General features: G+C 40.5%; 2 protein-coding genes across 2 annotated transcripts; both read right to left on the minus strand.

The window, feature by feature from the left end:
• Positions 1 to 23,457, minus strand: LOC149680666 (uncharacterized). Its single transcript, XM_089834620.1, has 3 exons — positions 22,824 to 23,457; positions 22,641 to 22,774; positions 1 to 255 (listed from the first exon to the last, which is right to left on the minus strand). Exons 1-3 carry the CDS (start codon positions 23,455 to 23,457, stop codon positions 1 to 3), a joined length of 1,023 nt encoding a protein of 340 aa, XP_089690746.1.
• On the minus strand, positions 23,454 to 26,502 carry LOC149680667 (uncharacterized). The gene is made up of 4 exons (XM_089834621.1): positions 25,737 to 26,502; positions 25,157 to 25,674; positions 23,675 to 25,048; positions 23,454 to 23,576 (listed from the first exon to the last, which is right to left on the minus strand). The coding sequence occupies exons 1-4, from the start codon at positions 26,500 to 26,502 to the stop codon at positions 23,454 to 23,456; spliced, it is 2,781 nt and encodes a 926-aa protein (XP_089690747.1).

The following is a 26,502-nucleotide window of genomic DNA, read 5'->3' on the forward strand; positions in this document are numbered from 1 at the left end:
TTACACAATTTTTAAATGGTACCACAAATCGCATTCTTCACATTGCACCATGTTAATTTTCGTTGATACGGTAGGGCATTTTCCGCACTTCCATTCCGCTTTCTTACTTTTCAATACTTCACGTATTGCAAGCGAGGCATCTGGCGAAATGAATTCTTTGACGAACTCTACCGTTGTGTCTTTGATGTTAATTACGTCGTCGTCAACATTTTCAGGGATCATATCTATGTCTTCTTCGTCTATTTGACTAATGACCTATTCAACGATATTTCCTTCTTTGGACAGGTTTTAAAGAAGTCCTCCGAGGTCAAATACCTTGGCGTGACTTTCGATGCCAAGCTTACTTGGAAGTCCCACCTTGATCTGAGTATCAAGAAGGCCAAAATTTTATTTTGGCGTTTAAGAAGTTCAGTCAGCAAGTCCTGGGGCTTAAGCCCTAGCGCTGTAAACTGGATTTATACCAGGATCATCAGGCCAGTGGTCTCCTATGGAGCTCTTGTCTGGTGGCCCAGGGTTCGCCTTAAAACAGCCCAAGATGAACTACGCAAGCTTCAAAGGCTGGCGTGCATCGGTATCACGGGGTCCATGAGAACAGCCCCCACAGCTTCTCTGGAAATCCTTCGCAATATGCTTCCTCTTCACCTTTTTATTGAGGAGGAAGCTATTATGGGAGCCTGTAGGCTCAACAACCTCGGCTGGTGGAAGCCCAAGCATTGGGACTTCAGTCACACCAAGCTTTTCAGTGAGTACAGCAGTACTGAGCCATCACTCGTGATGGTCTCAGATAAGTCTGTTATATCATACCATTTCGACAAGCCCTTCAGCGTGCACTTTCCCAGTCGCGCTGATTGGGAGACAACCCCAGTCCTCTGGACTGGGGGGGAGTCCGTCTGGTTCACGGACGGCTCTAAGACGGACTCTGGAGTTGGTGCCGGGGTCTACTGCTTGACCAAGAAGTTTGGTTTTTACGAGAGCCTTGGCAACTATGCCAGCGTTTTCCAGGCGGAAATCATGGCCATTTGTTTATGCGCGGATTTCTGCAACAAGAAAAACTATCGCGGACGGACGATTCAGATCTATTCGGATAGTCAGGCCGCCCTCAAGGCGCTGAATCAGTGCCTTGTCGATTCCAGACTGGTGCTCAGCTGTCTGGATCTGCTGGGTTCTTTGGCTGCCCGCAACAAGGTTCAATTGCTGTGGGTGCCAGGGCACTGCGGATACCTGGGCAATGAGAGGGCTGATATGTATGCCAAAAGGGGGGCTGAGGCGAAGTTCTTCGGACCAGAGCCTGCGGTTCCCATCCCCCATGGCATCATTCGCCATAGGATTCACTGCCGGATGTCTGCACTTCAACTGCAGCTCTGGCTTGACATGGATGGACAGAGACAGGCCAAGGAGTTTGTCCCGGGTCCTTCTATGACTAGGACAAAGGAACTGCTTGCCCTCACCAAAAACAAAATTAGGCTGGTCACCAGTCTCCTCACTGGACACTGCCGGCTGAATAGACACCTGCACTTATTGGGCATCGTTGATGACCCACTCTGTAGGTTCTGCCGGGAGGTAGAGGAAACCTCCTCCCATATCCTCTGTAGCTGCGACTACCTCGCGGCCATGAGGTTCGAGCATTTCGACATGCATACTATGGAACCTCACCAGTTCTCTACTGTCTCGGCCAATCGGATTCTCCGATTCATCGAGGCGACAGGACTCTTCGTAGTCTAACAAGCTCGGGGCGCACAATATACCCTTGGTATCGGTGCTCGGCGCGGCGACGCGCCACCCCCTTCAACAATAACAATAACAATAACAATAGCATAGGGACATGGTAGTGGAAATAGTAATCTAGAATTTTGTTCGTTCAAACCTTAATATATCATGAAAAATTCAAGTGAGGAGACGACACTACCTAGAAAGATTGAGATTGGCAGATAACAGCGAAAAAATTATGTTCTACACACACTGGGACTATGGGAGAGTTTCAGGGCCGCAGGTCGCACATGATGAAATTTCAACTCCAGTTACATCAATTCTCCCTGGTCGTATTAGTAGCAGGTTAAGCTATAGTTTGCTCAGGTCCTGTTAGTCTCGAAAGGGTTATATAGTGCTTGTAACTTTTAAAAGGTTGTTGTCATGGCTTAAAAGACCGCTATTACAGTTTTCTTATTGTTTAATAGGTTATTTTGACTCGTTATCTCCCAAAAGTAATTAATGTAATGATAAAATGTTTTCGGGGAATAGAATTGTGGTCGAAAAGCCGAGATAAGTAAATTTTTGAAATTGATTACCAGTAAAATAATTTATTTCAACGGAAAACGGCAATGGAACATTATTTTATTATTATTATATTATTTTTCTTAAGCATGTGTTTGCGTGTTCTTAAACAACTACACAAGGTTAATTACTATTAAAAGATGATTTATTTACAAGTGGGTTACATGAGTCGAGGTCGTCACTATAACTGCCTAGTATTGATAAGGGCTGAGCTATATATACAAGTTATATGCTACGTCATAGAGAGAGGCACAATAGATAAGGAAAATAGACCTAAACGCCTAAAGTCAATATTACACGATAACTAATATCATGAGTAGATATTACACAGCATGCATTTAAGTTTCAATTAAAAAGAAAAATTAATATCTGATCCTTCAGACAAGTGATAACCTCAGTCTTATCGATACTTTTTAGGTCATTTTTGATTAATATCTCTTCCTTCAGTCTTCATTTTAATTAAGAATGTTAGGAATTTGTTCTTCATTTTCAAAATCTGCACTAAGCAGAAACATATAAAGGGGACCATAACTTTAGTTCAATCAGACATTTTTTTATAATGATACTTCAAAAAAAAAAAACGTAAATCATTAAAAGTTTGTTTTCTTATTGTATTTAACATAATACAATTTTTTACAATCATTTATTGAAACGCGAGGCGCCCCCCCTAAAAATTCCAGAAATAAAACCAAATTGACAATTTTACAAAACTTTTAAAAATGCTGATTTATGTCCGTTTAACATTTAGCTCAAAATTGTCATAAGCCCAATATGAAATTCGGATATCCTTAAAACGATCCGAGATTGTCAATTTCAAACTTTTTGTAGCATAAACTAACGTCTGTTTGATATTAAGCTTAAAACCTTAAATAAAATATAGTCAGGGCTACCCTAAAAGTTCACAAAGATGATCCAAGATTGTTAATACGCCTAAAAAGTGCCATCTTCAAAATATGTAGCCGGGGAAAAGAGAGCGCGATCGAGTGGGCTATGCTAGTGGTGGGAAGTCGCGGGGGTTAGGACAGGGATAAAGGAGTTGAGATGGATTGGAAATGATGATGGGCGACCTGCAGCACCGTATCTCTCCCAATGTACCTCGCGCACGCCCCTACCCTTCGGTAGGCGATTGCTAAGTGCTGCCGCGTAGCGCCATTTTATTTGTATGAGAACTAGCTTCTATTTTGAAGATAGAGGATGCACCCTTTACAATTTCGTCCAACACGACCCTACCTATCCGCTGAGGATGCTGGGAGGACTATGGTGCCGTAGGTGGGGGTACACAGGCAACGCTATAGGTATGGGGGTTTCCACTCCATCCCTCTCTCCTTCAAGGTTGGGACTCCAGGCATAGCCGACTCCATCACGCTCTCGACAACGCAAAGAAACTCGCGCCAGCGTGGAAAATAAGGCGGTGGCACAGGGCAAATGACCAGTTTAAAAATTGCCTGGTACATTTCAAAAATTAAATCGGAGGGGGGATCAGTGGTGCACGAGACTACTAAGAAAGTTCAAGGGTAACCAGACTCCACACATTAAAATTCTAATATTTTATAGTTATCCACTTCTTTTGTTTAGCAGACGACGTGCTCTGGTCAATGGTCACGGACCAGTTTATTTATTCCAAGTCAGGAAAGACGCTGGCCTAATGTCCAGTTTAAAAATTCTTATTTGGTCATGGACCAGAAAACTCACGTAAACGCGACGCGAATGACGAAAACTACGTATTTTCCGACTGAGGAGAGGCGAAATAGCCCGGCCTCCTTTTACGTCCCCCCTTGTATTTTGAAAGTGTGACTGGGTCTATGGCGCGCAAATACTAAGGCATCTTATACCTTCTCCCTAGTACACTAGATGTCGTTCCTTGGTAAAACTTTATATAGCTAAAACCATAAGTTTATAAGATATGTTCCATAACATGGTTCGTACAACTTTTGGAAAACAAATTTCCCTGAGATTTCCAGGCTTTTCCCCATATACTTCCCTGAGTTTTCCAGGTTTTTCCCGTATATGGAGTATCCTATGGAGCAAATGTTAACGAAGGAGGGAAGGACTATTACATAGTCAAAGGATATCCCCGTATCTCTAATATAACCAGAGTTACAAGCTTCCAAAATTTAGTGTAATGTTAATCCTATGGAGAAGGCAAAGTACCTACAAGCACCCGGGGAAAGTACCTACAAGCACTCACAAGCGCCTATAAGTACCCGGGTCAAGTACCAACAAGCACCAGGAGCAAGTACCTACAAGCATCCGGAACAAGTACCTACAAGCACCCGGAGCAAGTACATACAAGCACCCAGAGCAAGTACCTACAAGCACCCGGATTAAGTACCTACAAGCACTCACAAGCACCAGGAGCAAGTACCTACAAAAAACCCGGAGAAAGTACCTACAAGGACCCGGATCAAGTACCTACAAGCACCCGGAGCAAGTGCCTACAAGCACCCGGGGCAAGTACCTACAAGAACCCGGAGCAAGTGCCTACAAGCACCCGGGGCAAGTACATACAAGCACCCGGGGCAAGTACCTACAAGCACCCGGGGCAAGTACATACAAGCACCCGGGGCAAGTACCTACAAGCACCCGGGGCAAGTACATACAACCACCCGGGGCAAGCACCCAGGAGCACCCGGGGCAAGCACCCAGAGGCACCCGGGGCAAGCACCCAGAGGCACCCGGGGCAAGTACCCACAAGTACCTACAAGCACCCACAAGTACCTACAAACACCCACAATTACCTACAAACACCCACAATTACCTAAAAGCGCCCACAAGTACCTACAAGCACCCACAAGTACCTTCAATCACCCACAAGTACCTTCAAGAACCCACAAGTACTTCAAGCACCCACAAGTACCTACAAGCACCTACAAGCACCCACAAGGACCCACAAGTACCCACAAGTACCCACAAGTACCAACAAGCACCCACAAGTACCTTCAAGTACCCACAAGTACCTTCAAGTACCCACAAGTACCTTCAAGCACCCACAAGCACCCACAAGTACCTACAAGCACCCACAAGTACCTACAAGCACCCGCAAGTACCTACAAGTACCCGCAAGCACATACAAGCACCCAAAAGTACCTACAAGTACCCACAAGTACCTTCAAACACCCACAAGCACCTAAAAGCACCCACAAGTACCTACAAGCACACACAAGCACCTTCAAACACCCACAAGCACCTACAAGCACCCACAAGTACCTACAAGCAAACACAAGTACCTACAAACACCCACAAGTACCCGGGGAAAGCACCCACAAGTACCTAAAAGCACCCACAAGTACCTACAAGTACCCACAAGCACCTACAAGTACCCACAAGCACCTACAAGTACCCACAAGCACCTACAAGTACCCAAGAGCACCTACAAGTACCCACGAGCACCTACAAGAACCCACAAGTACCCACTAGCACCTACAAGTATCCACAAGCAACCACAAGTACTTCAAGCACCCACAAGTACTTCAAGCACCCACAAGTACTTCAAGCACCCACAAGTACTTCAAGCACCCACAAGTACTTCAAGCACCCACAAGTACCTACAAGTACCAGCAAGTACCTACAAGTATTCGATTTTTTTCATTTTGTGCTACTTAGAATTTACAAATGTATATAACGTTGTGCCGTGCCATATCAAATAGTCTCTAACCATTGTTAGAAACTACAGAGAGAAATTGGGCAGTAACACTGATCATGCCCTGAACTATGAGAAAGAACAATGCGACGGTTGACTAAAGTACACTTGATATTACATCATTTCGCAAAACCGCGAGTAAAAATCTTACTGTCCCTATTGAATTTGGCGCCATTGGTTTTAGAATAATTAAAATGTTCCATTGCGAAGCCTGCCGGTCACGAATGGGGATGTAACGTCTTTAGGAACCTTTAAAAACGCAAAACCATACACGTACTCTCCCAAAAGTAATTAATGTAATGATAAAATGTTTTCGGGGAATGGAATTGTGGTTGAAAAGCCGAGATAAGTAAATTTTTGAAATTGATTACCAGTAAAATAATTTATTTCAACGGAAAACGGTAATGGAACGTTGTTTTTTCTTAAGCATGCATTTAAGTTTAAATTAAAAAGAAAAATTAGCCTCTAATGCTAAAGGAGGGTTCTTTGATTGGCCGTAACTTTTTTTTCGTATTGTGTTTGCTGCTTTGAAATTTTGCCAGTGAACTAAACTTTGGGCCCTAATTTTGTGGTTAAAATTTCAAAGAGATCCAACTAGGCCTAATAGTTAATTCTATAATGAAAAAAAATGTTAAGGGTGGTTTTAGAATCCATAAAATGAATCCGACATTTGGTGAAAGATACAATATTCTTCCATAGACATAACATGGGAATTTTATAAAAAAAAAGAGTATTTTCTCAGAAGGCATATAAGGAAAACTATTCACTCGTTACGTTTGGGAACCATCTTAAATGAAAGATAACACTTCATTCTACCGACTTTTCAAGTTTCATAAAGATCAATTAAGTTTAAGTATTGATTCTTATCATTATTAACACATAGGGTTAGTCCCCCTATTATCGGACACATTTTAAAAAATTATGGTTAAATGTAAGAAAATCACAGAAAACCTTTGAAAAGTTTATGAAATATTTATTTTGAACGTTTCTGCACCTAATGGTATAGAAATAATTCCAAAAGAACGATGTAATGTTGTCCCAATCATGGATTTTATTCGGCAAGTATCGTACCCTATTATCGGCTATTTGGATGTTGATTCGGACACCCATGTTCCATTTATCGGACGCCTATACATCCAACTCGGACACTGGGATCTCAGAATCGGACAGTGGGTCTTTGTAGCCCGGACACTGGGATCTCAGTATCGGACAGTGGGTCTTCGTTATCGGACACTAGGATCTCTGAATCGGACAGTGGGTCTTCGAGATCGGACATTGGGATCTCTGTATCGGACAATGGTTCCTCAATTGGGACACCAATTTTTTTTAACAATAAAAGACCCTTGAAAATTGTTACTTCTCTGACACTTCTGGACCCATTCTGAACATCACTTACCGCTTTAAGCATTAAATATTTACAATCCCTCTCTTATTGTAAGCCTATGTTAAATACTTGTCTTTAAAACGTGTTTGAAAGCTGTCCGATAATAGGTTTTCTACATTAGATACGATTCGCGTTGTATTTTCATGTAAACAAACCTAGAACTAACTGTTAAAGCAGCAATTTATAGAAAAAGTTTCGGGCTTTACAGCCATACTCATAACTTATAATTGGCTTCTATTTATATACCTCTAAACACGATTTAAAAATGGGGGGAAGAATTTTTCCGGCCCCTCAATTAGTTTTAATTAATCAAAAAAATTGGATATCTGGTTCGTTCGCGCTTTCCTCCTCTGACATCGCGCCCCTTCCCTGTTTTTACATGCAACATACAGATTTCGACACCCTCTTTAAAATTAGGTAACTTACAGTGTTCCCTTTTTCCCCGGCAGTTTTATAAACAACTTTTTAAAAATGTGTCCGATAATAGGAGCGTCCGATAATAGGGGGACTAACCCTATATTTGCTTGAATTAAAGCTAAAGTACAAAAATAATGGTTTCAGTGGTTATATTTTAAAATAGTGAAAAAATTCTCAAAATGTGCTTCTCTGGCCGAGAAACGTCGATTTTGAAAATGTTATTAAAACTCGAGGTACATTTTTATTTATTGATCAATCGAAATGAAATCACTTTTAATGAGTATTTTATAGGTAATTTATTTGAATTCGGTCAAATAATTGTCCAGAAAAAAATGCATTAAAAAGTGTACCGAAAAAATCGCATGTTTTTTTTCTTCAAGATGCAAAATACGTGACAACGATTTCTTATTGAAAATTGAATATGAACAGTTTTTTGAATGAATATCGTTATATTTGCTTGAATTAAAGCAAAAAGTACAAAAATAGTGGTTTTAGTGGTTATATTTTAAAATAGTGAAAAAATTCTCAAAATGTGCTTCTCTGGCCGAGAAACGTCGATTTTGAAAATGTTATTAAAAATAAAGGTACATTTTTATTTATTGATCAATCAATATGAAATCACTTTTAATGAGTATTTTATAGGTAAATAAGCTGAATTCGGTCAAAAATTTGTCCAGAAAAAAAATCATTAAAAAGTGTACCGAAAAAATCGCATGTTTTTTTTCTTCAAGATACAAAATCCGTGACAACGATTTCTTATTGGAAATTGAATTTTAACAGTTTTTTGGATGAATATCGTTATATTTGCTTGAATTAAAGCAAAAAGTACAAAAATAATGGTTTCAATGGTTATATTTTAAAATAGTGAAAAAATTCTCAAAATGTTTTTCTCTGGCCGAGAAACGTCGATTTTGAAAATGTTTTTAAAAATCGAGGTTCATTTTTATTTATTGATCAATCGAGATGAAATCACTTATATTGAGTATTTTATAGGTAAATAAGCTGAATTCGGTCAAATATTTGTCCAGAAAAAAATTCATTAAAAAGTGTACCGAAAAAATCGCATGTTTTTTTTCTTCATGATACAAAATCCGTGACAACTATTTCTTATTGGAAATTGAATTTTAACAGTTTTTTGGATGAATATCGTTATATTTGCTTGAATTAAAGCAAAATTTACAAAAATAATGGTTTCAGTGGTTATATTTTAAAATAGTGAAAAAATTCTCAAAATGTGCTTCTCTGGCCGAGAAACGTCGATTTTGAAAATGTTATTAAAACTCGAGGTACATTTTTATTTATTGATCAATCGATATGAAATATCTTTTAATGAGTATTTTATAGGTAATAAAGCTGAATTCGGTCAAAAATTTGTCCAGAAAAAAAATCATTAAAAAGTGTACCGAAAAAATCGCATGTTTTTTTTCTTCAAGATACAAAATCCGTGACAACTATTTCTTATTGGAAATTGAATTTTAACAGTTTTTTGGATGAATATCGTTATATTTGCTTGAATTAAAGCAAAAAGTACAAAAATAATGGTTTCATTGGTTATATTTTAAAATAGTGAAAAAATTCTTAAAATGTTTTTCTCTGGCCGAGAAACGTCGATTTTGAAAATGTTATTAAAAATCGAGGTTCATTTTTATTTATTGATCAATCGAGATGAAATCACTTTTATTGAGTATTTTATAGGTAATAAAGCTGAATTCGGTCAAAAATTTGTCCAGAAAAAAAATCATTAAAAAGTGTACCGAAAAAATCGCATGTTTTTTTTCTTCAAGATACAAAATCCGTGACAACTATTTCTTATTGGAAATTGAATTTTAACAGTTTTTTGGATGAATATCGTTATATTTGCTTGAATTAAAGCAAAAAGTACAAAAATAATGGTTTCATTGGTTATATTTTAAAATAGTGAAAAAATTCTTAAAATGTTTTTCTCTGGCCGAGAAACGTCTATTTTGAAAATGTTATTAAAAATCGAGGTTCATTTTTATTTATTGATCAATCGAGATGAAATCACTTTTAATGAGTATTTTATAGGTAATAAAGCTGAATTCGGTCAAAAATTTGTCCAGAAAAAAAATCATTAAAAAGTGTACCGAAAAAATCGCATGTTTTTTTTCTTCAAGATACAAAATCCGTGACAACTATTTCTTATTGGAAATTGAATTTTAACAGTTTTTTGGATGAATATCGTTATATTTGCTTGAATTAAAGCAAAATTTACAAAAATAATGGTTTCAGTGGTTATATTTTAAAATAGTGAAAAAATTCTCAAAATGTGCTTCTCTGGCCGAGAAACGTCGATTTTGAAAATGTTATTAAAACTCGAGGTACATTTTTATTTATTGATCAATCGATATGAAATATCTTTTAATGAGTATTTTATAGGTAAATAAGCTGAATTCGGTCAAAAATTTGTCCAGTAAAAAATTCATTAAAAAGTGTACCGAAAAAATCGCATGTTTTTTTTCTTCAAGAGACAAAATCCGTGACAACGATTTCTTATTGGAAATTGAATTTTAACAGTTTTTTGGATGAATATCGTTACCTACTTTGACTTACGTTGTTTTGGGTATTGGAATTACAGCGTTTTACCACTGTTATTTAGCCCTAATTTTTTAAATTGAACTTACGGCGTTTTTGTCGTGATTCACGCCATTAGAGGGATATTAAGCAAGAAAAACATGGCGTTTGAGCTCTTGTAGGTGCTTTGCCCGGGTTCTTGTGGGTACTTGTGGATGGTTGTAGGTACTTGTGGGTACTTGTAGGTACTTGTGGGTACTTGTGGGTACTTGTAGGTACTTGTAAGTTCTTGTGGGTACTTGTGGGTGCTTGTGGGTGCTTGTAGGTACTTGTGGGTGCTTGTAGGTACTTGTGGGTGCTTGTAGGTGCTTGTGAGTGCTTGTAGGAAATTGTGGGTGCTTGTAGGCACTTGTGGGTGCTTGTGGGTGTTTGAAGGTACTTTTGGGTACTTGTAGGTACTTCTGGGTACTTGTAGGTACTTCTGGGTGCTTGTAGGTACTTCTGGGTGCTTGTAGGTACTTCTGGGTGCTTGTAGGTACTTCTGGGTGCTTGTAGGTACTTGTGGGTGCTTGTAGGTACTTGTCGGTACTTGTGGGTGTTTGTAGGTACTTGTGGATACTTGTGGGTGTTTGTAGGTACTTGTGGGTACTTGTAGGTACTTCTGGGTACTTCTGGGTGCTTGTGGGTGCTTGTAGGTGCTTGTGGGTGCTTGTAGGTGCTTGTAGGTGCTTCTGATTACTTGTAGGTGCTAGTAGGTACTTGTGGGTACTTTTGGGTACTTGTGGGTACTTGTAGGTGCTTGTAGGTACTTGTGGGTGCTTGTAGGTACTTGTGGGTGCTTGTAGGTGCTTTTAGGTACTTGTGGGTACTTGTAGGTACTTCTGGGTGCTTGTGGGTGCTTGTTGGTACTTGTGGGTGCTTGTAGGTGCTTGTAGGTTCTTGAGAGTACTTGTGTGTGATTGTAGGTTCTTGTGGGTACTTGTGGGTGCTTGTAGGTTCTTGTGGGTGCTTGTAGGTACTTGTGGGTACTTGTAGGTACCTGTGGGTATTTGTGGGTGCTTGTGGGTACTTGTGGGTTCTTGTGGGTGCTTGTAGGTACTTGTTGGTTCTAGTGGGTACTTGTGGGTGCTTGTAGGTACTTGTGGGTACTTGTAGGTACTTGTGGGTATTTGTGGGTGCTTGTGGGTGCTTGTGGGTACTTGTGAGTTCTTGTGGGTGCTTGTGGGTTCTTGTGGGTGCTTGTAGGTACTTGTTGGTTCTAGTGGGTACTTGTGGGTGCTTGTGGGTACTTGTGAGTTCTTGTGGGTGCTTGTGGGTTCTTGTGGGTGCTTGTAGGTACTTGTGGGTTCTAGTGGGTACTTGTGGGTGCTTGTAGGTTCTTGTGGGTGCTTGTAGGTTCTTGTGGGTACTTGTGGGTGCTTGTAGGTTCTTGAGGGTACTTGTGGGTGCTTGTGGGTGCTTGTAGGTACTTGTGGGTACTTGTGGGTGCTTGTATTTGCTTGTGGGTGTTCGAAGGTACTTGTGGGTGTTTGAAGGTACTTGTAGGTACATGTGGGTTCTAGTGGGTACTTGTGGGTGCTTGTAGGTTCTTGTGGGTACTTGTGGGTGCTTGTAGGTTCTTGTGGGTACTTGTGGGTGCTTGTAGGTTCTTGTGGGTACTTGTGGGTACTTGTAGGTACTTGTAGGTACTTGTGGGTATTTGTATGTACTTGTGGGTACTTGTAGGTACTTGTGGGTACTTGTAGGTACTTGTGGGTGCTTGTGGGTGCTTGTGGGTACTTGTGGGTTCTTGTGGGTGCTTGTGGGTACTTGCCTCGGGTACTTGTGGGTGCGTGTAGGTACTTATGGGTACTTGTAGGTGCTTGTGGGTTCGTGTAGGTACTTGTGGGTACTTGTGGGTTCTTGTGGGTGCTTTTAGGTACTTATGGGTACTTGTGGTTGCTTGTGGGTGCTTTTAGGTACTTGTGGGTGCTCTTAGGTACTTGTGGGTGCTTGTAGGTACTTGTCGGTACTTGTGGGTGTTTGTAGGTACTTGTGGGTGTTTGTAGGTACTTGTGGGTACTTGTAAGTACTTTTGGGTACTTGTAGGTACTTTTGGGTACTTGTAGGTACTTTTGGGTACTTGTAGGTACTTCTGGGTACTTGTAGGTGCTTGTGGGTACTTGTGGGTGCTTGTAGGTACTTGTGGGTGCTTGTAGGTACTTGTGGGTGCTTGTAGGTACTTGTGGGTGCTTGTAGGTACTTGTGGGTGCTTGTAGGTGCTTGTGGGTACTTGAAGATGCTTGTGGGTACTTGAAGGTGCTTGTGGGTACTTGTGGATACTTGTGGGTGCTTGTAGGTGCTTGTGGGTACTTGTAGGTGCTTGTGGGTACTTGTAGGTGCTTTTGGGTGCTTGTAGGTGCTTTTGGGTGCTTGTGGGTACTTGTAGGTGCTTGTGGGTAATTGTGGGTACTTGTGGGTGCTTGTAGGTACTTGTGGGTGCTTGTAGGTGCTTTTAGGTACTTGTGGGTACTTGTAGGTACTTCTGGGTGCTTGTGGGTGCTTGTTGGTACTTGTGGGTGCTTGTAGGTGCTTGTAGGTTCTTGAGAGTACTTGTGTGTGATTGTAGGTTCTTGTGGGTACTTGTGGGTGCTTGTAGGTTCTTGTGGGTGCTTGTAGGTACTTGTGGGTACTTGTGGGTACTTGTAGGTACCTGTGGGTATTTGTGGGTGCTTGTGGGTACTTGTGGGTTCTTGTGGGTGCTTGTAGGTACTTGTTGGTTCTAGTGGGTACTTGTGGGTGCTTGTAGGTACTTGTGGGTACTTGTAGGTACTTGTAGGTATTTGTGGGTGCTTGTGGGTACTTGTGGGTGCTTGTGGGTACTTGTGAGTTCTTGTGGGTGTTTGTGGGTTCTTGTGGGTGCTTGTAGGTACTTGTGGGTTCTAGTGGGTACTTGTGGGTGCTTGTAGGTTCTTGTGGGTACTTGTGGGTGCTTGTAGGTTCTTGTGGGTACTTGTGGGTGCTTGTAGGTTCTTGTGGGTACTTGTGGGTGCTTGTAGGTTCTCGAGGGTACTTGTGGGTGCTTGTAGGTACTTGTGGGTACTTGTGGGTGCTTGTATTTGCTTGTGGGTGTTCGAAGGTACTTGTGGGTGTTTGAAGGTACTTGTAGGTACTTGTGGGTACTTGTGGGTTCTTGTGGGTGCTTGTAGGTACATGTGGGTTCTAGTGGGTACTTGTGGGTGCTTGTAGGTTCTTGTGGGTACTTGTGGGTGCTTGTAGGTTCTTGTGGGTACTTGTGGGTGCTTGTAGGTTCTTGTGGGTACTTGTGGGTACTTGTAGGTACTTGTAGGTACTTGTAGGTACTTGTAGGTACTTGTGGGTATTTGTATGTACTTGTGGGTACTTGTAGGTACTTGTGGGTACTTGTAGGTACTTGTGGGTGCTTGTGGGTACTTGTGGGTTCTTGTGGGTGCTTGTAGGTACTTGTGGGTTCTTGTGGGTGCTTGTGGGTACTTGCCTCGGGTACTTGTGGGTGCGTGTAGGTACTTATGGGTACTTGTAGGTGCTTGTGGGTTCGTGTAGGTACTTGTGGGTACTTGTGGGTTCTTGTGGGTGCTTGTAGGTACTTATGGGTACTTGTGGTTGCTTGTGGGTGCTTTTAGGTACTTGTGGGTGCTCTTAGGTACTTGTGGGTGCTTGTAGGTACTTGTCGGTACTTGTGGGTGTTTGTAGGTACTTGTGGGTGTTTGTAGGTACTTGTGGGTACTTGTAAGTACTTTTGGGTACTTGTAGGTACTTTTGGGTACTTGTAGGTACTTTTGGGTACTTGTAGGTACTTCTGGGTACTTGTAGGTACTTGTGGGTACTTGTGGGTGCTTGTAGGTACTTGTGGGTGCTTGTAGGTACTTGTGGGTGCTTGTAGGTACTTGTGGGTGCTTGTAGGTACTTGTGGGTGCTTGTAGGTGCTTGTGGGTACTTGAAGATGCTTGTGGGTACTTGAAGGTGCTTGTGGGTACTTGTGGATACTTGTGGGTGCTTGTAGGTGCTTGTGGGTACTTGTAGGTGCTTGTGGGTACTTGTAGGTGCTTTTGGGTGCTTGTAGGTGCTTTTGGGTGCTTGTGGGTACTTGTAGGTGCTTGTGGGTACTTGTGGGTACTTGTGGGTTCTTGTGGGTGCTTGTAGGTACTTGTGGGTTCTAGTGGGTACTTGTGGGTGCTTGTAGGTTCTTGTGGGTACTTGTAGGTTCTTGTGGGTGCTTGTATTTGCTTGTGGGTGTTTGAAGGTACTTGTGGGTGCTTGTAGGTACTTGTGGGTGCTTTTAGGTACTTGTGGGTTCTAGTGGGTACTTGTGGGTACTTGTAGGTACTTGTGGGTGCTTGTGGGTACTTGTGGGTTCTTGTGGGTGCTTTTAGGTACTTGTGGGTGCTTGAAGGTACTTGTGGGTACTTGCCCCGGGTACTTGTGGGTGCGTGTAGGTACTTGTTTTTACCAAGAAGCGATATCTAGTTCACTAAGGAGAAGGTATAAGATGCCTAAGTATTCGCGCGCCATAGTCCCAGTCCCCCTTTCAAAATGCAACGGAGGGGGACGTAAAAGGAGGCCGGGCTATTTCGCCTCTCCTCAGTCGGAAAATACGTAGTTTTCGTCATTCGCGTCGCGTTTACGCTAAGACCATTAAACACAGATGGACTAGAATGATAAGCTAAAACCCCTATCTTGAAATTTCAGCGCGTATCATCGCCCCTAGCGGGAGACTCCCGAAACATTTCGAGGCATCTTTGTGACCTTTATTATGTCGTCTGCTCTGTTGAATTTTTATGATTGTACGGTCTAGGCACGGTTAGGTTTTTCCTCTCCGCTTTTTCGCCTTTTATGTTCGTTTTCTTATATGAAATTTAAAGTATTAGTTTGGGTATTTAAGATGCCAAGCAAAAGGTGCGTTTTCGAAGTTTGTAAAAATGATCAACGTTATTCTGATAAATCCCATATGAAAGGCATTACTTTCTACACAATATCAAACCCCAAATATCAACTTTCTAAAAGTGAGCTATGGATTAAGGCTTGTATAGTAATTCTTATACCTATTTAAATTAAAAATATAATTGAAAGTAACTTACATTCAACTAAACACTTTGTCTAACTTAGGTTACGTTCTGACCTAACATAGACTTTCGAGCTTTAACGGGCCTAATGTAGTCTGCTATTTCACGCGCTTGGAAATAGTTTCAATATTGGTCGCGGCGTGGCGCTAAAGAGACGCTTCCCACAAGGAACCACTCGCCCTATCTCCATTCCAGTCCATCTGTGTTTAATGGTCTTAGGTTTACGTGAGTTTTCTGGCCCGTGACCAAATAAGCATTTTTTAAACTGGACATTAGGCCAGCGACTTTAATGACTTGGAATAAAAAACTGGTCCGTGACCATTGACCAGAGCACGTCGTCTGCTAAACTAAAGAAGTGGATAATTAAAATATTAGAATTTTAATGTGTGGAGTCTGGTTACCCTTGAACTTTCTTAGTAGTCTCGTGGACCACTGAACCCCCCCCCCTCCGATTTAATTTTTGAACTGGACCACGCAATTTTTAAACTGGTCATTTGCCTTGTGTCACCGCCTTATTTCCCACGCTGGCGAGAGTTGCTTTGCGTTGTCGAGTGCGTGATGGAGTCGGCTATGCCTGGAGTCCCAACCTTTGAGGAGAGAGGATTGGAGTGGAAACCCACATACCTATAGCGTTGCCTGTGTACCCCCACCTACGGCACCATAGTCCTCCCAGCATCCTCAGCGGTTAGGTAGGGTCGTACTAGACGAAGTTGTAAAAGGCGCTCCCTCTATCTTCAAAATAAAAGCTAGTTCTCATACAAATAAAATCGCGCTACGCGGCAGCACTTAGCAATCACCTACCGAAGGGTAGGGGCGTGTGCGAGGTACATTGGGAGAGATACGGTGTGGCAGGTCGCCCATCATCATTTCCAATCCATCTCTACTCCCTTATCCCTGTCCCAACCCACGCGACTTCCAACCACTAGCATAGCCCACTCGATCACGCTCTCTTTTCCCCGGCTACATATTTTGAAGATGGCACTTTTTAGGCGTATTAACAATCTTGGATCATCTTTGTGAACTTTTAGGGTAGCCCTGACTATATTTTGTTTAAGGTTTTAAGCTTAATATCAAACAGACGTTAGTTTATGCTACAAAAAGTTTGAAATTGACAATCTCGGATCGTTTTAAGGATATCCGAATTTCATATTGGGCTTATGACAATTTTGAGCTAAATGTTAAACGGACATAAATCAGCATTTTAATAATTTTGTAAAATTGTCAATTTGGTCCTATTTCTGGAATTTTTAGGGGGTACCTCGCGTTTCAATAAATGATTGTAAAAAATTGTATTATGTTAATTACAATAAGAATACAAACTTTTATTGATTTACGTTTATTTTTTAAGTATCATTATAAATAAATGTCTGATTGAGCTAAAGTTATGGTCCCCTTTATTTTTGTTTCTGCTTAGTGCAGATTTTGAAAATCTAAAACAGTTTCTTAACATTCTTAATTAAAATGAAGACTGAAGGAACAGATATTAATCAAAAATGTCTTGATTAGAATCAATCAAGTATCGATAAGACTGAGGTTATCACTTGTCTGAAGGATCAGATATTAATTTTTCTTTTTAATTGAAACTTAAATGCATGCTTAAGAAAAAAACAACGTTCCATTACCGTTTTCTGTTGAAATAAATTATTTTACTGGTAATCAATTTCAAAAATTTACTTATCTCGGCTTTTCGACCACAATTCCATTCCCCGAAAACATTTTATCATTACATTAATTACTTTTGGGAGTTAACGTGTCAAAATAACCTATAAAACAATAAAAAACTGTAATAGCGGTCTGTTTAGCTATGACAACAACATTTTAAAAGTAACAAGGGCTATATAACCCTTTCGAGACTAACAGGACCTGAGAAAACTATAGCTTAACCTGCTACTAGCACGACCAGGGAGAATTGATGTAAACTGGAGTTGAAATTTCATCATGTGCGACCAGCGGCCCTGAAACTCCCATAGTCCCAGTTTGTGTAGAACATAGTTTTTTCGCTGTTATCTGCCAAAATCAATCTTTCTAGGTAATGCCGCCTCCTCTCTTGAATTTTTCATAAGGTTTGAACGAACATAATTCTAGATAACTATTTTCACTACCATGTCCCTCTGCTAACTTGGAGCAAACTTTCCTCTCTTTTTGCTGCTCATTACCGGTGCCATTCCCTTGAATTTCTGTTCGTTATAACTACTATCATGAGTTTATTTATTTCAAACCAAAATATAAAAAATTGATTCTTTTTCCTTTTGTTCTACTTAGAATTTACAAATGTATATAACGTTGTGCCGTGACATATCAAATAGTCTCTAACCATTGTTAGAAACTAGAGAGAGAAATTGGGCAGTAACACTGATCATGCCCTGAACTATGAGAAAGAACAATACGACGGTTGACTAAAGTACACTTGATATTACATCATTTTTCAAAACCGCGAGTAAAAATCTTACTGTCCCTATTGAATTTGGTGCCATCGGTTTTAGATTAATTAAAATGTTCCACTGCGAAGCGTGCCGGTCACGAATGGGGACGTAACGTCTTTAGGAACCTTTTAAAACGCAAAACCATACACGTACTCTCCCAAAAGTAATTAATGTAATGATAAAATGTTTTCGGGGAATGGAATTGTGGTCGAGATAAGTAAATTTTTGAAATTGATTACCAGTAAAATAATTTATTTCAACGGAAAACTGTAATGGAACGTTGTTTTTTCTTAAGCATGCATTTAAGTTTCAATTAAAAAGAAAAATTAATATCTGATCCTTCAGACAAGTGATAACCTCAGTCTTATCGATACTTTTTAGGTCTTGATTCTAATCAAGACATTTTTGATTAATCGGTTTTGTATTGATTATAGAAAACTAAATCAAGTTACCATTAAGGACCCTTACCCCTTGCCAGGGTTGGCAAGTTTTAAACAAATTGTTTTAAACTTTGGTTTAAAACTTGTTTTAAACAGCCATGAAAAAAAAAACATTAATTTGTTTAAAACGTTTTAAACAAACAGTTTAAAACATGTTTTTTATGGAGAGGAATTTTGAATATTTTTAACTCGTTTTAATTGAAAATGAGCGAAAATATTAAATAATAGAAATAATAAGCTTCAGTCAAAACCTTGCAATAATTTGACTGTTTCATGTGAGTGTTTAATTGTTTGGAAACCCTTCCAGTTGATTTATCCGTTACCAATCTGTATTGAACACTGATATTCAATAATTTGATTTGGAATAACTTATTTTGTCGTATACCTAAGGTAAAGGAACAACGTTTTTCTACACTGTTGGTACATTTTACTGTTCTAAAGTGAGTACGCGTAATATTTAAAGCCAGGCCCTTGACAGTTCTAAAATTAATACGCTTAATCCGTAAACGGAAAACATGAAGCGCCTACAAAGTAGAAAGGGGTGGTGAAGTTTCAATTGTATGAGTTCTGACCAAGAAACTCTGCAGTAATGAAGCGAAAATTCCTTAATAGTGGCCACAAAAGAAATCAAGCATATGAACATTTGGGGTTAAATGAACAATTTTACCCATCACCCTCATTTTGTATGCGCTATTAAAAAATTACATTTTCGTTTTGAAAAGATCTCTTGCTCTTTTTAAACAGTCAGTAGAACATTTCAAATATTCAAAATAGATCCCTCAACACGTACTCCCTTTTAAAGAATTAATTTCATGATAAAATGTTTTCGGAAAATCTAATTTTAAATCGTGTTTTAAACAATAAAAACACAACTTTTTTTACCACATTTTTGCCAACCCTGGCAAGGACCCTATCTTACACCTTCAAATTCTAAATTTTAGGAGCTCTTGATTTCGTCTTTTCGTGTTTTTCTTCTCAATGCGTGTTCGTGGTCTGTTGGTCAAGCTGTATGATACTCGCTTTGGGTTTATGTGGTCCCTGGTTCTAATTCCACACGGACAATTTCTTACACCTTGAAATTCTAAATTTAAGGAGCTCTTGCTCTTTTTAAACAGTCAGTAGAATATTTCACATATTCTGTATTGGTCGCTTAACACGCACTCCCTTCAAAATAATTAATATCATAAAAAAATTTCGGAAAATCTAATTTGTTCTTGAAAAAGCTCAAATATGTTATTTTTCATTTAATTTGGGGGGAATAAATCGATTAACAATTAAATAAGTTGATTGAATTAAATTGTGATTAAGGAATAAATTAATATAAATAAAGAAAAATCGCGATGTCGGATCTTCAGTCAATTGACAAACGTCACTCTCATCGTTTGTTTTTTCTGTCTTGGTCCAAACCAAGACCATTTTGTTTAATCAAGCAGGCTGTGAAAATAAGCGCCTTGCGCTAGCGGGAGTAGTGGCTTAAATGGAGAGCCGCGATGTATAATATATAGACTATTAGATCTGCAAGAGTGATTTTAAACATGTTTAAAACTAGGTTTTTTTGTGTTTTTTACTGTTTTTTTCTACTTGTTTAAAAAACAGTTTAAAACAACAAATCTTGTTTTAAACAATAAAAAACACAACTTTTGTTTTTTTTTAAAAAAACTCAATTTTTGCCAACCCTGCCCCTTGCCTAATATAGAAGACATGCTAGATAGAGTGGGAAAACCAAAATTCATTACAACCCTTGACCTTAAATCAGGGTATTGGCAAGTAGAAATGCACCCTAATAGTATACCAAAAACTGCTTTTGTGACTCATATGGGAAAGTACGAGTTTAATGTACTCCCTTTTGGGCTTTGTAACGTCCCTAGCCCTTACCAGCGATTAATTGACGAAATTTTTAGAGACGCCGATTATTTCCATAATAATAAAATTATTAAACTATGTGGATGGCGAAAAAGAAATTTATTATAGATGCCTTTGTTAATTCTAAGACCTGCCTGCAGTGTGGAATATTCATGAATTATTTCTCAATGATTTTGAAAATTAAATTTATTAGGATTTCATTAAAAATTTTTGTTAATTGAATAATCATGGAACACTCGGCCCTCCCCAGTATAAGTGAAGTATTTTTGTTACAAACGTCACATAGATCCAAAAAGTATGCTACTTTATACCAGATTATCAATGGAAAGGGAAACTATTTTTAGTTTTAAATCATTGAGAAATAATACTGACAGTAAGGTATGTCTTAGAATTGATGAAGGAATAAATCTATTTTGCTTTCACCCTCAATTTAAAGTGAAGAGCGGGTCCAGCGGATCCCCTACAAGTTGACTTTCCTTACGAACTCCAGTTTTGGCTTGGCGAAGGCAGGAGTCATTTGTAGGCGGGATTTATAAGTGCACTAATAAATCCCGCCCACTAGCCTTTACCAAGCCAAAACTGGAGTACAGGGAGAAAGTCGTCTTGTATGGGACCCGCAGGACCGGCGCTTTGCTTTTAAGGAACACAATATTTGAGTGAGAATCCTTAACTTAGAAATAATGTCAAACACATTTGGAAAAAAGTTTTTTAATTTTTACTGTCATAAATTTTTATTATTATTACTTATAGTTCAATTTATTCTTTGGGTTGCATATCTGCACCTATAATGTCCTGTTAAAAAGATATTAGAGCCATTAATCAAACAGTTGCCACGTGATTAGAAATAAGACCTCTTCCCCTCGGGTATTCAGCTGTTTTTTCTTTAATTTTACTTCGCCTCTAATCGTGGCTAGGGGTGCTCAGTTGATGTTTTATTTTAAAATTTTTCTCATTAAGCTGACTTGTGTACGGACTGTCCTAACACCGCCTCCTATATGTAATCCAAGCCCGTTCGCCGTCCCAAAACAATTTCCAAAAATGGATTTTTAATTCGCCAGTCTCTACCGCTAGAGGCGCGATTAATTATAGCTTTTACGTCACGCCGTGACGTAAGAGATTTTGAAAACGACCGTTATTTTCCTATTTTTGTTTAACCTGTCTATGCTAGGTTGGACTCTTGGAGATGAAAACTGCTAAAAGAATCCAACATGTTCCTATATTAAATTTTCCATTTCAAATTTTAGTTTACTTTGTTTAATTTTCTTCGCTGAAGTTATTCACTTTAAAGTTAAACCACCGTTGTTAAAGTACAGTTTTCAAATTAAAGGGTGAAATTGTATACAATTAGTTCAGCGCAGTATGTAATAACATTCAATTGTTTATCTTTGTTTTCCTAGACTATCCTTTATTTAGATATAATTTAGTAATTAATATTCCTAAAATATCCCTAATCACTTTCCTATAATTCATATGATTTTAATATTTAAATCCTATTTTCTCCGTTAATTTGCATGTCAAATTCTAATTTTTCCTATTCAATTTCAAGATTTTCCCTACTAATTTAATCTTGGATTATTTCAAATTAATCATGATATGAGAAATATAATCAAATACTTATATTACTTTAGTCAAGGTTGTCCAACTAGTCGAAGAAAATGTATTGTGCGAACACAACCATTATTTCAAATCTCAGATAAATCTCGCCACCTATTGGGATAAAATGGCATTCCTATACAACATAAAGTCCCCCCCTCCCTAAAAAATTCACCGTGCACGGGCTTGGATTAAATATAGGAGGCGGTGGTCCGAATTAAGATCACAGGCACAACACGCCCAAAGCTGGATGTGGTACATGTCTTTGTCATCCTCTTAAAGTAAAGCGCGTGTCCAGTGGAGCCCCTACAAGTTGACTTTCCTCCTGAACTGGCGAAGGCTAGTGGGCGGGATTTATAAGTGCACTTATAAATCCCGCCCACAAATGCCTCCTGCCTTCGCCAGGCCAAAACTCGAGTTCGTGAGGAAAGTCAACTTGTAGGGGATCCACTGGACCCGCGGTACAGACAGCTAGCTTCTATCAAACCTATGCGCTGTGTAGAATGGGCTACGGGGTTTCTGGGGGGAGAGCTTACGGTTTAGACTGAAAAAATACCGCTACGTGGTTCGTAAATTAACTTAAATCTTTATGTGCGAAATAAACCGACGTTTGATTGAAAGCTCGAGGTATAACGGTAAGTAATTTTATTAATGGTAAAAATGATAAATAAACATCGCGCTGTATAGCGTATCGTTTAAACAAAAGGAGCTTTGTATCGACGCGTCTAGGAATTCAAACTAAATCACACCTCTGCCCTTTCTGCCTTCGCTATTTAAAAAATTTTGGGCATGAAAGAGAGGGCAAAGGTTCATACATATGGAAACTTATCTTAGTTTTTTAAACAAGTTTTGAGATATACTTTTTTACAGTTTTTACAGCTTAAAGTTCTGTTACATAGATTAAAATATATCATGGTTTAAAAATTAGTTTTAACACGCTCCCCCCCTGAGCCTCGATCCGCAGGCTCAAGTCATGGTTGGAACTCAAGCAGGTACAAAAGTTGTACAGGGCGTTTGCAGATGGTTCCATTTGCAGTACGGAGGAGGCAGGATCTGAATACGCCATCTCGTCCACGAAAGGCTTCTGTTACTATGGCAGTCTTCCAACATTGGCGCGGGATTTTTTCCTCCTTGATAAGGACAAGGTCGTTAGGTTTCAATTCCTTGGTTGGATTGCACCTTGTGCGATGATGAGCGGAGCGTAACTCCAAAAGGTAGTCCAGAATCGGTCGTTCAGCGTTTGGCGGTATTTGTAACGTTTGACGAGTGCGTCTCTGGTCACAGGAGCGACTTCAACTTGGGGGAACGAGCGAGATGGCAAAGTGGTGATGCGGCGACCCACCAGGAAATGAGCAGGCGTGAGAACTATGGGTTCGCCGGGGTCTTCATAAAGAAACGCCAGAGGTCTGGAGTTGATCGTGGCTTCCACTTCGGTTAGAATTGTTTGGAGTTCTTCCGCTGTTAGTTTCGCTTTCCCAATGGTTTTTTTCAGAGCAGTTTTACAACTGCGAACAAGGCGTTCGTAAAACCCGCCCCACCAGGCGGCGCGATCTGCAATGAATTTCCAGGTTATTCGGTGTTCTCCCAGGTAGCTTGTGACTTCAGAACTTCTCAAGTTCTGAAAGATAGCTTTTAAGTCCAAATCCGCGCGTTTGAATGTTTTCGCATTGTCAGAGAAAACGGTTTTGACAATGCCTCGTCTTGCGATAAATCGGCTGAATGCCATCAGAAACTTCTCCGTTGTGAGATCTGTCACGAGCTCGAAATGCACCGCACGTGTAACGGCGCACGTAAAAAGAGCTATGTAAGTCATGTCTCCTTCGTGTAGAGAGGTCCTGCGAAATCAAGCCCGGTGATTTCGAAAGCGGGAGCTGGAGTGTTTCGTAGTGGTGGTAGAGGAGCCATAGGTGCTGCAGACGGTCTGGCTCGATACTTGAAACATATGACACAATGGATATTTGGTTCTTGATGAGTTGTCGTCCACGTACGATCCAAAATTTCTCACGGATCTCTACCAAAGTATCATTTACCCCAGCGTGCATAAGGCGATGGTGGTGCAATTGTACGAGAAGGCGTGATAGGGTATGATCGTATGGCATGATCCATGGGTGGCGTTCGCGATAAGTGAGAGTTGTGCCAGTGAGCCTCCCTCCTACACTGAGAATTCCGTCCGCGTCTAAGAAGGGATCCAGAGAAAGAATGGTCGATTTTCGGTCGATGGCTTGGCCGCTAGAGAGGCTTCGGACTTCGTCTGGATAGGATTCTCTTTGCGTGATTTTGACCCATTTCATTTCTGCGTTGTGGATTTCATCAGCTGATAAGGGACCGGAAAGGCTGTGGTTTGGCTTCCTTGAATTGTGTATAAAACGATTTATCCACGCGGTCAGTCGATAGACTCGAGACAGAGAACTGTAGTCTTTTAGCTTGAAAGGCTGCTCTGGATTGGCTACGGCTGCGGAAACACCTTGGAAGATTGTGGCTCGAAATTCTCGTTTGATCTCAGGGTTCAGGGCGTCATCTGGTTTTGGGTTGGAGATAGGAAACTCTCCTGGTTCGCTTAGCCAAATAGGGCCCCTCCACCACATGGCATTGGTGAGAAGGTTACTGGCCTTGAGACCTCGCGTAGGTAGATCGGCAGGGTTGTCTTTTCCTTTGCAATGGCTCCAGATTTCGGGTGACGTAAGAGTCTGTATTTCTCTAACCCTGTTTGAGACAAATAGTTTATAAGTTGTAGCTGCCCCTCGTATCCATTGTAGCGATATGGTAGAATCTGTCCACATCCGGAGTTTTGTTGGTTTAGAGGATAGGGCTTCCATAAGATGTTTAGACAGTCGAGCTCCAAGTACTGCTCCCATGAGCTCCAGGCGGGGTAGAGTAAGCTTTTGTAGTGGAGCTACCCGTGTCTTGGAAGCTACCAAGGTCGTTCCGATTTTATGGTCTATGGTCTGGTTGCGAAGGTACGCCGTGGCAGCGTAGGCTTTCTGGTTTGCATCGACGAATATGTGGAGCTCTGCAGAGGTAACCGGTGAATTCTCAATGCCTGAGAAATAGAATCTTGGGATTGTTAAATTTCGAAGTTCGGTGAGCTCGTTACACCAATCGTCGTATAGGATAGAAATGTCATCTGGCAAAGGCTCGTCCCAGGATACTCCTCGTTCCCAGAGCAATTGAAAAAGGAACTTGGCTCGGATCGTATAAGGAGCCAGAAACCCTAAAGGGTCGAATATTCTTGTGACGGTTTTCAAAACCCAGCGTTTAGTGTTGTCTCGTGATACTAGAAACTGCAAGAGTGAAGTTAGATCATAAATAATGTAGTCTTGTTTGTAGTTCCATATGAGTCCAAGAACTTTGGAGTTTGGGATAGCCTGATTTTGCTCGTCTTCGGTGGTAATTCCGGATTCAATCTATAATTTTTGAAGCTCGGCAGAGTTCGTTTTCCATTTCCTTAGATTCATCGAGGCTTGGCTGTGTATTTCCTTAGTATCGCGTGAAAGCTGGAAAGCATCAAGTACTTCTTGTCCCCCTGATAGCAAGTCGTCAACGTATAGTTGCTGGTTTATGGTGTGACAAGCTTCTGGGTGTGTTTCTTCGAATTTCCTTAAGTGGTGACATACGGTGGCGGCCATGAGAAATGGACTGCAGGTAACGCCAAACGGGACGCGGGTGATACGGTAGTGTTGAGATTTGGTAGGGTGGGGCTCGGTGTCGCCTTGAACCCATAGGAAACGGATAGCGTTACAATCGTCTTCTTGAATGGAAATTTGCAAGAATGCTTTTTCAATGTCGCTGGTGAATACTATTCGATATTCACGAAACCGGATTAATACATCGAAGAGCTCGGGGTTTAGGTTGGGTCCCGATTCGAGGCAGTTGTTCAGTGAAAGGGCTTCTTTTGCTTGCGAAGATGCGTCGTGAACGACTCTGATACGAGTTGATTCATGGTCTTCTCGGATAATCTCTCGATGTGGCAGATAGTAGATGACGTCGCTTGGTTTATCTTGAGTGGGATCAACTTCTTCTACCACCTTGGCTTCAATTTGACTGAGGATTACATTGTGATATTCTTGGAATCTTATGGATTGGCTTTGAGACGGTTGATTAGATTTTCGGTTCTCTTCGAGGCTACTCCAAGATTGTCCTTCAGTTGTGGTTTGTTTTCATTCCATGGGAAAGAGACTTGGTATCTCCCTTCTTTGATTGCAATGGTTTTCTCGAAGTCCTTTAAAACAGGGTCGTCTTCCAAATTAGGTTTGGTTCCGTCCTCTCTGATCCCAATGGAATCAAGGTTCCAAAAGGCTTGGATTTTCTCGGACAGTGTGCTTTCTTCATTGGCATCCAGGGAAGAAGAGAACTTGACAGCAACAGTATTGATACCAACGGCTCTGGATTTGACCTTGGTAGGTCCGTTTACTGTCCATCCAAAGATGGTCTCCATGGCCACAAACGTATCAGAGATACGGAAAATCTTCGTAGTGACAATTTCCCAGTAATAGTCAGATCCAATTGGGAGTTCAATGGCGGTACTGTTTTTGGAACGTGGATTTCCCGTTGGAGCGTCGGCGATCATGAGTCCCTTTTCGGTCATTAGTTGAATGGTATTCTCGTCAGGAGCCGGAAAGACATTTCCGCTAATGTGAGGAATTTCAAGCGCTTCGAGAGTAATAGTTTTCGCTGGAAATTGGACGTTTATTAGTGTAAGTCGTACCTTGTTCCTTTTTACTCGCGTGGGTTTATCGCTAGAAAAGTGGTAGCTGTCTAATTCTTCGAATCCAATGACCGGAAGTTGGAGGTTTTTTGATATATCTTCTTGAATGTAGGTGCGTTGAGCGCCGTTGTCCAAAAGACATCTGTTCTTCAT

Source organism: Phalangium opilio, unplaced genomic scaffold, assembly GCF_054372755.1.
Source record: "Phalangium opilio isolate 3A_F unplaced genomic scaffold, DU_Popi_V2 ptg000039l_2, whole genome shotgun sequence".
NCBI lineage: Eukaryota > Metazoa > Arthropoda > Arachnida > Opiliones > Phalangiidae > Phalangium > Phalangium opilio.